The 16,137-nt window shown below is 49.8% G+C and overlaps 2 protein-coding genes across 2 annotated transcripts; both read right to left on the bottom strand.

Annotated features, from left to right (window-relative positions):
• Positions 1–1,580: 1,580 nt before the first annotated feature.
• On the bottom strand, positions 1,581–1,988 carry LOC119108335 (venom allergen 5-like). The gene has a single exon (XM_037231910.1). It carries the CDS (start codon positions 1,986–1,988, stop codon positions 1,581–1,583), a length of 408 nt encoding a protein of 135 aa, XP_037087805.1.
• Positions 1,989–10,879: 8,891 nt separating this feature from the next.
• Positions 10,880–11,569, bottom strand: LOC119108334 (venom allergen 5-like). Its single transcript, XM_037231909.1, has one exon. It carries the CDS (start codon positions 11,567–11,569, stop codon positions 10,880–10,882), a length of 690 nt encoding a protein of 229 aa, XP_037087804.1.
• Positions 11,570–16,137: the final 4,568 nt, after the last annotated feature.

The raw sequence follows: 16,137 nt of genomic DNA, 5'->3' as shown, positions 1-16,137 counted from the left end.
AGGCCTTCCGATGCTTAAAGGGCCTCCTAATCCGGAAGGAGGTTCTTCCGATTGTCACATGGGGCCTGTAAATCCGGCAAAAGGCCATCTAAAACAAAATAGGACATCCTGATAGGGAACAACAGTCTTCTGAAGAGGCCCGAAAAAGTTTGGGTCACCAAAAGTATACCCTTGCCCCCTCCCGCCTGCCAGCAGGGGGAACGGGGCAACTGCCCTATCCGTCCTGCCCACTCAGGAGAGCATGATCCGCCCCCCCCCCCCCACCCCCAATAGAATTTTGAGAGGGCCCTTTTCCCGAGCTAAAGGCTTGTCGGCTACACAAAAATTACCCAATTTCAAATCGAAGAGCCCCATCACTGAGCTAGAGGGTACCAAGCCAGACTCAGAAGATCTTTTCTGCCTCAAGAAGCCCCTGTTGTGGAACAGGAGGGCCTCTCTCATGCGTCAGCTGGCCTCAGTTTCCGATCGGGATGCCCTGTCTTGGGATAATGATGCCCTTTCCTGGATTTGCAGGCTCTGTTTGAACGCGAGGATTCTGTTCTGGATTAGGAAGCCTTTAACGCGCAAGGCGGCCCTCTTCTGGAACAGGAGCCCCTGTTTTGCGATAGGGAGGTTCTCTGCTGGAGCGGAAGTCCCAAGGTATTCAGGGGATTTGATCATGGGGATCTATCAAAAGGCCCTATTTGATTTTATGATCGTCGAAGTTTATTTGCACGGATATTAATGCATTTAACAATTTGATGAGTGGCCGGTGTCCCCACCCATTCGAAATGGTATTGCCCCCGTCCCCCCCCCCCAAACAAAATCCGTGGCGCTGCTCCCATCCCGGCAGGATAGACAAACGAACGGGATGGGGGGGGGGGGGGGGGAGCCGCAAATACCATAGCATCTGCACTTCCCAAACCGTATGCGATGCATCGAAAGAAATTAATTAAAGATAAGATTTGGCACCCCTGTTTTCTGAGACGTTGATTCGCCTCTCTGGTGGAGTCCATGTTGAAGGTTATGCATATGACTTAAACGTCGCAGTCACGATATGTTTTATAGGGGCTGCCGTATTGTGTTGCGTCGTTAGCAAAGATGTTTTGCCTTGGTACCACAGACGGTGACAGCAATAGTTGAATCATGCAAATGTATTACATAACAGCCAAGCAGAACACGGAACCGAAAAACGATATCAGCCGAACAAAGCGTCTGAACCAAAGCGCCGAAACACCGAACACCCAAATTGCTGTTTATGAGATAGGGTCCATTCTGTTTTTCTTCCAAATTGTGGTTCGCTATTTTAGAAAAAAAAACTATGGAAATGATATTCACAATTTGGGTTGCTGGGTCCTCGATTATTCCATTGGTCTCTATTACTACCGTGGCCTTTTCGAATATGTGCGACGCGAAAGGGTTTAGTAAACAAGCCATCGTGGGCTATAAGAGACCTGCCTCGGTCTGCGAATCTGAGCAGCAGTTTGCCGTCCGTGTAGAGCGTAAAGCCATCAGGAGCTGGGCAGCGGTGGACCAAGGCGGTATTCTGCAGGCAGCGCTCCGGCTTCAAACAGCGGCAGAGCAACGGAAGGTCCGCCGGACTAACGACGCTGGTAGATCTTGTGGTTCCGGATGTTCCCACCCGGTCCGTAGTTACAAGCGTATGTGCGCTTCACCCACCTGCCCGCCTGCACTTCGATGTAGCCACAGCCAACCCTGGTGGTGCGCGCCCAGATCACCTGGGTCAGGTGACCGATGGCGCGGCCGGATGCCGGGTCAGTGCCCCGGCGGAACACCAGGTCGCTCTGCCGGAAGAACGGTAGCTCGCCGTGGAACCACTGGCCGACCGCCCAGCGCTTCCAGTCCTTCTTGCCGCCCCACGACCAGGCGAGGTTCTGGCCCACGTAGTAGCGCGCCACGCTGCGGCACTTGTCGTGGCCGGAAGCGCACTGGTCAGCCCAGCGCTGCGCCACCCGCGCCAGCTCGTAGTCCCACATGAGGTTGGGCATGACTTTGCCGGCCGGCAAGGTTCTTCGAGGCGTACCGGCCGGCCCTCACCGCCTGGCGGATATTGTTGTGCGCCCTGAGGATCATCGGCCCGGTCCGTGTGACTCACGCCTCGTTGATCACCCTACCGCAGGATGAACTCGGACGGGAGCTGGGGTACTTGCACATGGTGTGCGTCCTGGCGGGGCATCTGCTTATAGTGCAGTAGTTGACGGCGGCGGCGGCCGTCGCCAGGAGGAGCACCAGTGCCGCGCAACGCGTCATCACGCGAGCTGTTGGCATGCTCGGAAGGAGTGTAGAGAAATGACTCTAGGCGGCGGTTTATATACCTGGCAATCGAGGACGTGATGTATGGCAGCACAGCTGGTCCAGTGAGGTCCGTGACAGGCTGTCAAGTAGCAGCCGCGGATTCAGGCTAGGGCCAGGTGAAGCACGGGTGTGTGGGCGTTATTCCATCATCTGCTCAAACCAGATGTGGACGTAAATGGTGCTATAGATGCGGGCTCTTTCTAAAACGCGCATCATTGCGATCAGCATCAGCTTCATTCAGCAATTCTGTATAGATATGTGGGCAGTCGCGGCTGCCAGGTTCAAGATGTGCCAGAAACCGCCTTAAGCAGTCGTAGTAGCCTTTGAGAGAGGACCTTGCTCGAGCAAGTTCTCCAGACAGGTTTACCTAATTAGACCCTCGACATAAGTCATAGACCTGAAGTCAGTATGCCACAGCACACCATTGATCCGGCAAGCCCGGATGAGCCGGTAGTTATTAGCGCACACCAGTCACACGCCACCACTTGATGCTCGCCGGAGAGGGCAGCAGAAGGATTATGATGCCTCGTACAAAGTTGCTTCTGGTGATTTCTCAAGAAGCCTAAGGTAGTAACTCAGGTATCCCTGTTCTGATAGACCTCATAATTGCGCGTCACAATTGGCAGCAACATAATGCGCAGTGTGTGCTGAGACGAGCTTAATTCAACTTCGACACCAACCAGCATCTCTCGCTTGCATCGTGGTCGCGGTTCCCGCTTGTATCGTGGTCGCGGTTTCCCCCCGCATTGTGGTCGCGGTCCCCGCTTGCATCGTGGTCGCGGTTCCGCTTGTATCGTGGTCGCGGTTTCCCCCTGCATTGTGGTCGCGGTCCCCGCTTGCATCGTGGTCGCGGTTCCTGCTTGTATCGTGGTCGCGGTTTCCCCCCGCATTGTGGTCGCGGTCCCCGCTTGCATCGTGGTCGAGGTTCCTGCTTGCATCGTGGTCGCGGTTCCCGCTTGTATCGTGGTCGCGGTTCCCGCTTGTATTGTGGTCGCGGTTCCCGCTTGCATCGTGGTCGCGGTTCCCGCTTGTATTGTGGTCGCGGTTCCCGCTTGTATTGTGGTCGCGGTTCCCCCCTGCATCGTGGTCGCGGTTCCCGCTTGCACTTGTCGTGGGTCGTCTGCATCATCGGCAAGTTTTGCGCCACTCCGTCCAGCCTAGCGTGCTGCGCGTCCGACAAAAGACATGCGGACATACTTAGTAACAGTCAGACGTACGCTCGGAAAAAATTAATCTGACGCTTTCGTTGCTTTCGTTCGAGATGTACATGACGAAAGACACCCATGGAATGTGAATTGCAAAAAAGTGATCGCTTAACAGACAAATAAACAGCTTTCAACAGCGTTGCCTATAGACAACAGCCGACCATTCGTGGGATGTGAAATGTACAGCATGCATATGAGTTAAGCAGAGAAGGTTAGCCTCATCTTTATGCATGTAACAGTCAGTATAAGGAGCACCTGTGCCAGCAGATGCATATTATCATCGCAAATATTCCGATGTATGCACCAATTGTCATGCGCAGATACGGCTGAAATTATTAGGAGGCACCCGGAATAAATCAAGAGACCCTGTTCTGGATCAAAATGCTCCTCTATCAGGCGATCAGAGTACTCCTATATCAGTTCCAGAAGACTGACCGTTACGGATCCGGAGACCCATGAAAAAAGTTTTTTCTGGATTGGGGCCCCGTGTTCATACCGCATCTCGTGATTATTCCACCTTCGACAAGACATGTGGCCGGGACAAATCAGTTCTGAACTCCATTCCCATGTATCCCTAATCAGACACAATGGCCACACCATAGGTACTTGGACGCGAAATGTTTGGCATCGGTTCCTGGAATAATGACTGACAGCCTGACACATATCGGCCTTTTCTTCAGAAATCATCAGTTACGTAATCCGAAACTCTCATGTAGGCAACCAGCAGCCACGCCATGTGTTCCGTCTTATTTAGTTGGCGTAAGGCACGAGAGACGAGAACTAGAGCTGGTAAATCACTGAGCCCATCCCTCGTTAAGAGATGAGGCCGGTGTGAAGAAGACAGCCTAAGCGTCCTGTTCCATACTTGGAAAGAGTTGTAGGCTCGAAGGTGTATTCCTACAAAGCGATGGAAGACACAGGCACAAAATTTCAACTCAATTCTTGCCCATTGCTATCAAATGCATGCCTGTTCAGCAAAAAATAACAAACCAAACAACGGTTCACAGAAAGTGTGATGCGTTTCCACACAGCCATTATGTGCCGCTTTTTGTGTACTAAAAAAGCCTGACTGGTCAGGTAGTACTTTCAAACAAGTGCATATATGATTTGTCTATACTTGCTCGTCCTGACGTGCTCTCATTTCTTTCCCCAACCCCAACCCCCCCCCCCCCCCCTCTCTATCCCCCGGAACTTTAAAATGGGCTTCCGCTACGTTTCCGGACCCCAGACATACAGTTTAAAAAGCGAGTTCCAGTTTCTCAAAACTGGGGAAATACACTAGATACAGCTTTGAGCAGTACGAATAGGGTACCGTGGGAAGGAAGCTGGGGGGGGGGGGGGGGGGCACTTATCCTTTTCACGCTCGAGTGCAAAAGTCTCTTCTCCCAGGGGCCTCCCGGAAACTGTGATAAAGACTTATTCTGCCAAGGAGTACTGCGAAAATTTTCACTCAGCTTATACTCCATGCCGGCGCCCATCTTTTATGACCATGATATTCTGGGGTAGAATAACCCAAGGCAGATGACTTAAAATACATGGTTTGACAAAAATTCAGGACTCAAGACATCTATCATGGCACATGGGGCGTTTCGATCTAAATCTGGGACACCTCTGCGCCCTCACCGAAGTCGCGAGGCCACCAATTGTCTAAGCCCAGCCGGCGAAGTGAAGGCTTCACCCCCCCCCCCCCCTTCTCATCCCCCTACCCCATACCCCGACCCTGGACGAGCAATTGACCATGGCCCCATAGGTCATTAGTAAGCCCTTTGAAACCCAGGGCTCTTGCCCGCGTAGATGTGTTTTGAGTGATAACCCAATCTGCTTTTCCATTTGACTTATTGGTCTTTTGACCCGTTTAACTTGATTTTTATCCTTTTGGCTGTCTGCCTTTGTTACTTATCGGTTTGACCATTGCCATTTTAGACTTTTTGCCCATTCAGCGTGTTCATTTTACTTGTATCCCAGGGCCGGATCTAGCCTGGAGTTTGGGGGGGAGGGAGCAACCGTTCGTCGCCAGTTGACTGGTGTGGGATCGAGGTCCATTGCACTTATCAAACACGATGTTTGCGCCGAGTATGACTAAGTTGCGTCAACAAGCGTTTTGTTTTTTATTCAAATCGCTGCCAATTTTTCTTCACGAAGTTTTTTTCCGAAACGGAAAGAAATGTTTGGTACCGCATCATCAAAACAAACGGTAAGTAAACGAAACTTTTACGAAGTTCTGGGAATGTTTCGGGGGGTACAAAACATACTCTAAGTGTTTTTTGGGGAGGCCATGGCCCATGCCCCTCCAGGATCCGCCTATGTTGCATCCTTTTGCTTTTTACATTTAACTTTTATCCCGTTGGACTTCTTGACATTCCACTTGTCGTGCTTGGACTTTCTGTCCTTCGTCTTTGAGCTTTTGAGTTAGTGTCCTGAAACCTTCCAACCTCTCTCTACCTCCGTTCCCTCCCCCAGCTCGGGCTCCGGTGCCCCACCTTCGGGAGGAAAGTGACACCAATCCGCAGAGAAATTCGTTTGTTATCGTATTTGGAAAAAGGTGTTTTTCATTTTACGCCGCCCAGTCTCTTTCCCTAACCCATTTTGCGAAAGTTCCCTATAATCAGTGAGATATCCCCTCACTGACAGCACCACGCGACAGAGTAGCCAAAACTACACAAACTCTGTCGTTTGCGTTTTTTTTTTCGCCGTCCCAGCGAGCACTAGCTCAAAGGCCACCTTTGATGTGGTCACACAAGCCTTTTCTATTTGTGTTTCTTGCATCTTGCATGGACATAGTGGGTCTTCGTCAGTTTCCCGGTTGACAAGTAAAACTTAGTTAATAACTAGCTTATGACTAGCTGATAACTAGTCAATAACTGCTCAGTAATAAAAACCGGTCGATTAGAACCGTGATTATCTGCTTCGCGATTGGCTTACATTCCTAGGTATCACATACTGTAACAATAAGATTTTCGGAATCCTAAGTATTTGGTACCCGTGGCAACTCTATCAGTAATCCCAGCACATCCCATACAACACAGGGAGACCTCAGCAGTAGTCCAGTGCGTCACATATAGAGTTGGGAAACTCCGTCAGCAGATCCAGCACGCATCAACAATACCGCGAGACCTCATAAATAGTCCCGGTGCATCACACACAGTTTCGGGAAACTCCATCAGTAGTCCCAGTGCCTCACTGACTGCACCATGCGACTGCAGTGGTAGCTGCAGCAGGTGATATACAGTACCAGGCGACTTTACCAGTGGCCCCAGTAGGCCACACAGTACCGGAATACTCCATCAGTAGTCTCAGTGCGTCACATACAGTAACGGGAGACTCCATCAGTAGTCTCATTGCGTCACATACAATACCAAGCAACTCCATCAGTAGTTCCAGAACGTCATATACAGTAACGGGAGACTATCAAAAGCACCAGCGCGCCACATGTAATATCGGACGACTCAAGCAGTTTAGCAGTACCAGCATGTCGTACACAGTTCCGGTCGACACTATCAGTAGTCGCAGTACGTCTCATACAGCAAGTTCATCAGTAGTCCCAGTTCGTCACAGACAGTATCGGGTGGATCTATCAGTGGCCCCGGCACGCCACGTACAGTACCGAGCGACTTCATCAATAGTCCCAGCACGTCACAGACAGTGCGGACATTAGCAGTGCGTAAGTCACATACAGTACCGAGCCACTCCATCGGTAGGTCCAGCACGTCACATACAGTCTTCAGCACCGGAAGATTCCATCAACAGTACAGGCACGTGACATACAGTGCCGGGAGACTTCACCAGTAGCTCCAGCTCGTCTCACTCTTCACATGGCAGCTATGCTGAGCGATGGAGACGTCGCTTTGATGGCCGCAGGATGCAACGGCGTCTGGCGTTCCTCGCCGGCAGGACTTGCAGGCATGTGGCGGACTCCAGACTTTACAGCCTCCAGCTTAGAAGAACTGATCCCGATAAAAAGCCAGCTGAATAACTAAAGACAGAACAAAAATTGAAGCACACTTCAGGAATTCTTTTAGCCGGTGAATAGGAAAACTACGTTACGTTAACGCGCACCCGTACACGCGCGCACCCGGGTGGCCGGCTGGATACCCGTCGCTCGGGTGGGGGTCAATTTCACGCCACTAAGATCTCAGGAACTGAGAAAGCTAGAGACACCAAATTCACAGAGTGAGTTGCCCTTTACGTGAACTCACTTAGATCAAAGTATGAGGCTCCTAGGTTATGGCCTTTGGGTAAAATAAGGTCAAACAAGGTCAAATTCTCGGTTGGTTTTCAAAGTGCTCCCTGGACCTAGATAGCTGTTTCTAACCAAAAGATCACATACCCATTCAAGGTCAGTGACCTTGTTTGACATTTTGAAGGTCATGGTGAGCAGAATTATACACGACTGCTCTGAGTTTTGCATTTGAATAGGCGACAAAGATATCAAATCCCCTAGGCAGTATGTTCCTAAAAGCAAAATGTTGATTTGAGTCATTTTAGATCAATGACCTATTCTGGTCTCCAAGAAATTCAGGGAAGATGTATCATGCGGTTCTTGCTGTGAATATACTCGAAATAAACACCAGAAACTCTCCCATACGGCAAGCCCTAGACGAATACAACAGGTTGGTTGCCTAAGAACACATCTCAGATATGTATGGCGTCGTCTAACACTCCGCTGTTGCATCAGGTTGAACGATTCTCTAGAAACTGACTTTGCTGAAACCATGTCCTGACTTTGAACTGCCATAGATCACCGACCTTACAAAACATATCTAAATTGCTGATATCAAAAGATCTGTTATTCAGTTGTATACAGCTACACGACATTTGCCGCGGCTGCGCCGCGCCGTTTGGAAACCATTCCAAAGAAAGCTATGGGGGGTCAATTTGACCCCCACCCAATTGCGTGTTAATTTCAGGGGACTCAAGAACACCAGTCATATCTTAAGAATCACAGCTCACCGAAAAGACTCGCATTCCAGACCTTGTAGATCCTACGCTGTTTGAGCTACCAAATTCGGCCCGCTTGGGGTAGATAGACAAATGACCCATTTACCTTTCGGGCTTGGCAAAAAAGACCCAGGTCAGGTCTTAAATGAAAATTCGCCACTGACAGGACCAATAAGCACCAGTTGCTAGCCAGCTGCTTGGACTGTGAAACGTCACTTTAAAGGGGTGTGGTGAATAGGAGAACCATAACGCATCAGTCTAACTTAATGCCGTCGGAAACTACCAAAATCTTAAAAACCTGCCACAAGGAGGGTTCGAAATGTTTACCATCCCTCAGTTGTGCCAATACGTTTAGATTGTGTTCGGTAGAAGACCGCAACGCACACAGTAATTGATAAATACCTTCAAACCGGCAAAATGTAACTTCAAAAGCTGGCGTGTTTCTGGGACTGATTTTTCGAACATGATAAAGTTTTAATGCAAAAAGGGTACCATTCGACACGCCTTGATTTTCTGCGTATATTTTTATCCTAGCAATTTTATGTTTTGCGTTTTTAAGGTATAACATGCCAAAAACTGACTTTCCTTGTTTTTTAACATTTCAGATTCTTTAGCACCGTGGACGCTACGGTGGTAACCATGTGAAGCTGATCTAGCACACAAATCGACCTTTTTCTACTTCAAATGCTTAAACGGAGAGTGCTATCTTTTTGTGCTGTTCACTTGTGATTAGGTTAGACACGTCCGATTTGACGAGGGTTCTCGGGATCGCTCTGAATAGCAGAATTTCAATTGCAGGTAGCCGCCCTTCGGAAGAAATATCAGTGCACTTCTTGCGCACCGCTATAAAAGTAATGCGCTTCATGGGCCTTGCTTTTCAGCTTGTGTGATCTGTAATATTTGTGGCACACTTAATTTTCAAAACGCTTGTAGAATAAATGCAACAGAAGCTTGGAACCTTGATTTTAGAGGAAAACGTATGCAAACATGAGGCTGTTATGCCACAAATGCAATGAAACGTTATACTACGCCTTTGACTTCTCACCTATTGCGTTACCACCGTGGTTCTTCCCTAAGTGAAGTGTGGTTTTGGAAGATTGAGTATCAGATTGTCTTTCATTTGTCTAACTTCAACAGATGCGCTCCTGATAAATGGCGCCTGCCGCTCGTTGTGCAATCACGAACGCTCCTTTGCACTACTGTCATTCATAAGAGTGGGGGGTGCCACTTTTCAGCACGCAGGCCCGCAATGTGCAGGTTAAATTAGCTCAAAATTGGCACCTGCATCACGTAATAACTGACAACAGCCCTCAGCAGACTTCGCCGTCATGACGTCGGCCGTCGCGACAACTGCGTTGTCGAAGAGGCGGGATGCATTCTGGGGCTACCAATAAAAGAAGAAGTGTAGGGTTGTTACAGAGCGTCAACAGCGTAATTTGGGCTCGAAAATGATTGCAATTTATGTCCTAACAATATATTGATGATACTACAGCGACGCTAACCAATGTTATTATTACTCGTAAACAGGCCTGAGGTTTCACCGGGTCAAGGTATGTTTTGAAATATGTCCAAAAAGTGAGACGCTCACTCGAACGAGCTATGAGCCACTGAGTCGAATTCTGGCAAAATGGCGAAAATTTGTTTGAATATTCCCCTTCTCCCTCTTTAACATGCTTTTGCCCAGAAGACCCTGTTTTGTCCTGGAGACCACCCGGAAAAGCAAGCCCCCCCCCGCCCCTCCCCCCCCCCCCCCACCAAACCCCAAATGCCTGGTGCTACCCCGAACATAAGTGTGAGTGCGAGGGGAATCGCAGACGTGATAGAACTACACTTTACGATAACCCTAGGAGACGCATGGAAATGATTGACATCAAAACTGTTTTTGGGTCCCTGTTTTATAACACGTTTTTTCGCCAATGTATCGTAGTCTATGTTCACAGTTACGCTTATGGCTCATGAACGGCGCAGTGACGGTATTCTTCATAATGGTCGTCGCATTGAATCGAGAAGCGTGTCTGTCCGTATTGGTACAGGCTATGGCAGCAGCAGTGGAATCATGCGGAGGTATTTCATCACAGCCGTGCCATGAGAGCACGACGTTATTTGAAACACGGAACACCCATAGAAGTGTTTATTAATAGATGTACCACTTTGCACCCGTCCAAATTGTAATTGCTTTAACAAAAACCCATAGAAATCAAACTAAAAACCTGTGTCGCCTCGTCCCAGATTGTTACCATTGGCCATGGCCGTGGCCTATACGAGTACGCGTAATGCGAAAAGGCTTAGTAGACCAGTCATCGTGAGCTGTAAGAAACCTGCCTCGGTCTGCGAGTCCGAACAGCAGTTTGCCGTCCGTGTGAACTGAAGAGCCGTCAGGGAGTGGGCAGCGGTGGACCAAAGCGGTAGCCTGGTGGCGGCGCTCGTGTTTCGAACAGCGACTAGCCACGGCAGGTCCCTGGTGATTGACCACGCTGGTAGATCTTGTGGTGCCGGATGTTCCCACCCGGTCCGTAGTTACAGAAGTATGTGCGAGCTGCCCACTTGTCATTGCCCCAAGCCATGTAGCCACAGCCGATTTTGGTGGTGCGCGCCCAGATGACCTGGGTCAGGTGACCGATGGCGCGGCCGGTTGCCGGGTCCGTGCCCCGGCGGAACACCAGGTCGCTCTGCCGGAAGAACGGCAGCTCCGAGTGGAACCACTGGCGGATCGCTCTACCGTTCCAGTCCCTGGCGGCGCCCGATGTGAAGGCAAAGTTCTGGCCGACGTAGAAGCGTGGCACGCTGCGGCACTTGTCGTGGCCGTACAAACACTGGTCAGCCCAGCGCTGCGCCACCCGCGCCAGCTCGGAGTCCCACCTGAGGTCGGGCATGGCTTTGGCGGCCGGCAGGTTCTTCGAGGCGTACCGGCCGGCCTTCACCGCCTGGCGGATCCTGTTGTGCTCCCTGAGGATCAAAGCTCGATCTGCGCGGCTAACGCCACGCTCGAGCACCCTATCGCAGGAGGAACCCGGGTTGCTACGAGGGTACTTGCACATGGTGTGCGTCCTGCCGGGGCAAGAGGGCAGAGTGCAGTAGTTGGCGGCGGCGGCCGTCGCCAGGAGGAGCACCAGTGCCGCGCAACGCGTCATCACGCGAGCTGTTGGCGTGCTCGGAAGGAGTGTAGAGAAATGGCTCTAGGCGGCGGTTTATATACCTGGCGATCGAGGACGTCATGCATAGCAGCACAGCTGGTCCAGTGAGGTCCATGACAGGTTGTCAAGTAGCAGCCGCAGATTCAGGCTGGAGACAGGTGAAGCACGAGTGCGTAGGCGTCATTCCATCATCCGCTTAAACCAGCTGTGGACGTAAATGGTGCGGGCTCTTTCTGAAATGCGCATCATTGCGATCAGCATCAGCTTCATTCAGCAATTCTGTATAGATATGTGGGCAGTCGCGGGTGCCAGGTGCAAGATGTGCCAGAAACCGCACCAAACAGTCGTAGTAGCCTTTGAGGGAGAACCTTGCTCAAGCAGGTTCTCCAGAGAGGCTTACCTAATTAGACCCTCGACATAAGTCATAGACCTGAAGTCAGTATGTAACAGCACACCATTGATGCGACAAGCCCGGATGAGCCGGTAGTTATTAGCGCACACCAGTCACTCGCCACCACTTAGATTTTAGCCGAAGAGTGCAAAAGGAGGATTATGATGCCTGCTAATACGTTGCCTTTTGCTGATTTCTCAAGAAGCCTGAGGTAGTAACTCAGGTATCCCTGCTCTGATCGACCTTACAATTGCGCGGCTGTACTCTATCAGGTATCATGGTACACACATCAGGTACACTCAAACGTAATTTTATCAGGACTTGAGGCACAAGGAAATCAATTCGTTTATTAGCCATTTCGCGGTGGAACATCCCAGAAAAAAACGCAGTGAGGCTTCAAAATTGTGATTTCAAAAAAGAAGAACATTTCTCACTTTATCGGTTAGGATTTAATGCTATTCCAAGTTGACAACATAATGTGAAGTTTTGTTCAAGCTACCATGTCAACATTTGAATACTAACAAGCGTTTCGCGCTCGCTTCACTGCACGAAGAGGAGACGCCGTTGGCGCCGATAACACCACCAGTGTCGTCACGTTGCCACGTGCCTTCAACCATATGAGTGGATCATTAGCTAACACTTGTAAACTTGAATCCATGGATCACCCAGAAACATTTGCGGTTCACGCAATCCGCCATGGATCACTGTTCCACGCGCTCGGGACATTGAAGACATAATTCATTTGTGGTGCGTGCTTGTTTCCGTTGGCAGCGATATGGCACCGCCTGCAGCTGCATGGCATTACATCGTAACTCAGTGATGTACAGTGGGCCGGTTTTTTTTTGCATTTTTTTAATTTTAGTCGCTTGCATGAATTGGCGATTACCTTCGTGTGAAGGCACATAGTCATCGCTGCTTGAGTTTGCGACCGTTTTCAATGGCCTGGCATCTTCCCACAACTAGTTTCACCTACTTTTTTAAAGTGTCTTCCTGCTAAGTGTGAAATAGCCAAAAGAGCAAACCTTTCCGCACGCGCTGAAGTGCGCGAATCACATGTGATCGACACTGTTATCGCACGGCCGTGAGTCTATGTCGTTGGTCGTCTGGATCATGGGCAGGTTGTGCGTCACTCCGTCCAACCTAACGTGCTGGACCTCGACAAAAGAAGTGCGGACATACCGAGTGACAGCCAGACGCGCGCTCGAGAATAGAGGAATCAGACACCTTGGCTACTTTTGCAAAAAAAAATGTACGCGACCATAAATACCCATGGAATGTAGCATGTTAACAATGATCCCTAAACGGACAAATGAACAGCGTTAAACGGCATTGCATATAGACCATAGCCGACCAGTTGTAGAATGTAAATGCACGGCCCGCAGATGGGCTGAGCAGAGAAGGGTTGCCTCATGCTTATGCATGTGGCAGTCAGCATAGCGAGCACCTGTGCCAGCATCTGCACGTCATCGTTGCAAATATTCTGATACATGAACCATTCGTCATGCGCAGGTATGGCTCAAAACGAAATTACAGGTTCATGCTATGGCAAATGCAGGTGCATGACGCAGTTCTGCTGCCAGCACTCGCCTGAGCGCACCCAGGATTTTACAGAAGACTTGTCTGTGCAGCCTTCGACTTCAAGCGGCTTTTTCCATTCTCAGCGAGAATCAGGTTGTTTGGTTTGTAACATCGAGCTTTGGTTTTGAATTTGGAAGCTTTATTTGGAAACGATCTTAACTTGGTCCGGGACGATTTTTCGCTGCATCAAGAGGCCACTTTCTAGATCGGAATGTCCTCTTTATGATTTAGTTACATCCTGCTCTTGACCAGGTCTTGCTTTGTGTTTTGGGGAGGGGGCTTCGGAGGCCCCCTTTATGAATCGGAAGTCACCTGCTCCGGCCTGATCTGATTTTTCCAGTTGACTTCTAGCTTGTTCTGTTTTACTTTTTGCGCATATTTTTATCATTTTGGCTCTTTTCTTTTCTGTCTCATCCATTTAAGTCTTACCGTTTTTGTCTTTTTGGCCATTTGGCATTTTCATTTCACTTGCCTCCTTTTGTCTTTTTGCATTTGACTTTCAGTTCGTTGGACATTTTGGTATTTCACTTGTTACGCTCCGACTTTCTGTCCTTCCACTTTGAGCTTTTGAGTTAGTGTCCTGAAACCCTCCAACCCCCTCCTGCTCCCCCCCCCCTTCCACTTGAGCTCCAGCGTCTCATCTTTGAGAAGAAAGTGGAACCAATCCAGAGAAACCTGTTAGTTATTATATTTGGAGCACGGTTTTACGTTGAACACTGTCCAGCTTCTTTCTCCAATACATTTTGCAAAACACCTCTGTCGTTCGCGTTGTTGTTTCGCCTTCCCAGCAACAACTAGCTCAAGTGGCACCGTTGAAGTGGTCACACAAGCCCCTTTTATGTATCCTCCTTGCATGTTGCGTGGACATAGTAGGTTTTTTAATGTTACGACTGACAAGCAATAACTAGCTAATAACTAGCTTATGGCCAGTTGAAACCTAGTCAGCGATTGGCTGCCAATAAACATCAGATGCTGGAACCGTAATTATCTACCTCACGATTCGCTTTCATCCCTCGGTATCACACGCAGTAACAGTAAGATTTTAGGAAGCAGAAGTATCTGGCAGCCGTGGCAACTCCATCAGCAGATCCAGCACGCATCATACAGCACCGCGAGACCTCGTAAATAGTCCCGGTGCACCACATGCAGTTTCGGGGAGACTCCATCAGTAGTCCCAGTGCCCCACTGACTGCACCAGGCGACTGCAATGGTAGCTGCAGCAGGTGATATACGGTAACCAGGGCGACTTTACCAGTGGCTCCAGTAGATTACACAGTAACGGGGAGACTCCATCAGTAGTTCCAGAACGTCACATACAGTAACGGGAAGCTCCATCAATAGTCTCAGTGCTTCACATACAGTACCGGACAACTCCATCAGTAGTACCAGTAGTCACACACAGTAGCGCGAGACTCGGTCAAAAATACCAGCGCACCACATGTAATATCGGACGACTCAATCAGTACAGCATTACCTGCACGCCGTATACAGTAACCGGTCGAACTCTACCAGCACTTCCAGTATGTCACATACAGCACTGGGAGTCTCGCGTTGGTAACGCCATTGGTAGCTTCAGCACGTCATATACAGTACCGATCGACTCTATCAGCAGTTCCAGTATGTCACATACAGCACTGGGAGTCTCGCGTTGGTAACGCCATTGGTAGTTCCAGCACGTCATATGCAGTACCGGTCGACTCTATCAGCAGTTCCTGTACGTGACATACAGTACCGGAAGACTCTATCAGTAGCTCCAGCACGTCTCACCCTTGACACGGTAGCTCTGCTGACCGACGAAGACGTCGTTTTAATGGCTGCAAGACGCAAAGGTGCCTGATGTTCCTCGTCCATCAGACTTGTAGGCTTCTGGCGGACTCCAAACTTAAATTCTCCAGTTTAGTTGAACTGATCCCAGTCAAAGGCCAGCTGAGCTAAAAAAGAGACAGTGGGGCACAGCTAGTAAAGTTTTGTTGCTGCTGAAAACGAAAACTGTACATTAATAAACTAAAGCTTCCCTACGTCGTGTCAAATCATGACATGCATGCATGTTAACAGACGTGGGCATGACACACTGCTTGAAGTCATTGGAGAGGTCGGAAACGGATTGCATGCAACGGTGCTTCGGATACGGGAATGAGCTATGCGGTCTAATGCATGGTGAACAATGTAATGAACGGTCTACGTTCCTGCCCTGTTTCTGCGAACGCTGGTGGCGTCCCAGTGTGTCTCACTGGCGCCGAATCACTTACCATAGCGCCGCCGTTGGCTCTGCCTTGTTTCTCCAAGGACCCGGCCCAACCGGCTACAAGCAGACGGTACCACCACTAGGCTGAAATTGGACGCCCCGTAATGGCGTCAAATGTGGCCGCAGACGACCAGCCGTCCAACGTTCCACTTCAGCATATTGGCGTGCAATATCATCACAACGCGGACCACTAGTGGAGCCACACCGTCCCCAGCTCTGTAGTCCGACGTATGCTAAGGCGACTGCCCCAGCCCAGCTGGGTCAGCACTGCCAGTGTGGTTCTGCAAGTGCCTTGGAGATTCATCTCTTTTCTATAGTTGATTAGACATGCACCTCTCTCTCTCTCTCTCT

The sequence above is a fragment of the Pollicipes pollicipes genome, unplaced genomic scaffold, assembly GCF_011947565.3.
Source record: "Pollicipes pollicipes isolate AB1234 unplaced genomic scaffold, Ppol_2.1 Scaffold_6686;HRSCAF=7923_pilon_pilon_pilon, whole genome shotgun sequence".
In the NCBI taxonomy this organism is placed as follows: Eukaryota; Metazoa; Arthropoda; class Thecostraca; order Pollicipedomorpha; family Pollicipedidae; genus Pollicipes; species Pollicipes pollicipes.
This window is presented reverse-complemented; position numbering and strand designations above follow the sequence as displayed.

Coding starts and splice junctions, on each gene's coding strand:
- LOC119108335 (XM_037231910.1), bottom strand. CDS start 1,988: ATGCCCAACCTCATGTGGGACTACGAGCTGGCGCGGGTGGCGCAGCGC.
- LOC119108334 (XM_037231909.1), bottom strand. CDS start 11,569: ATGACGCGTTGCGCGGCACTGGTGCTCCTCCTGGCGACGGCCGCCGCC.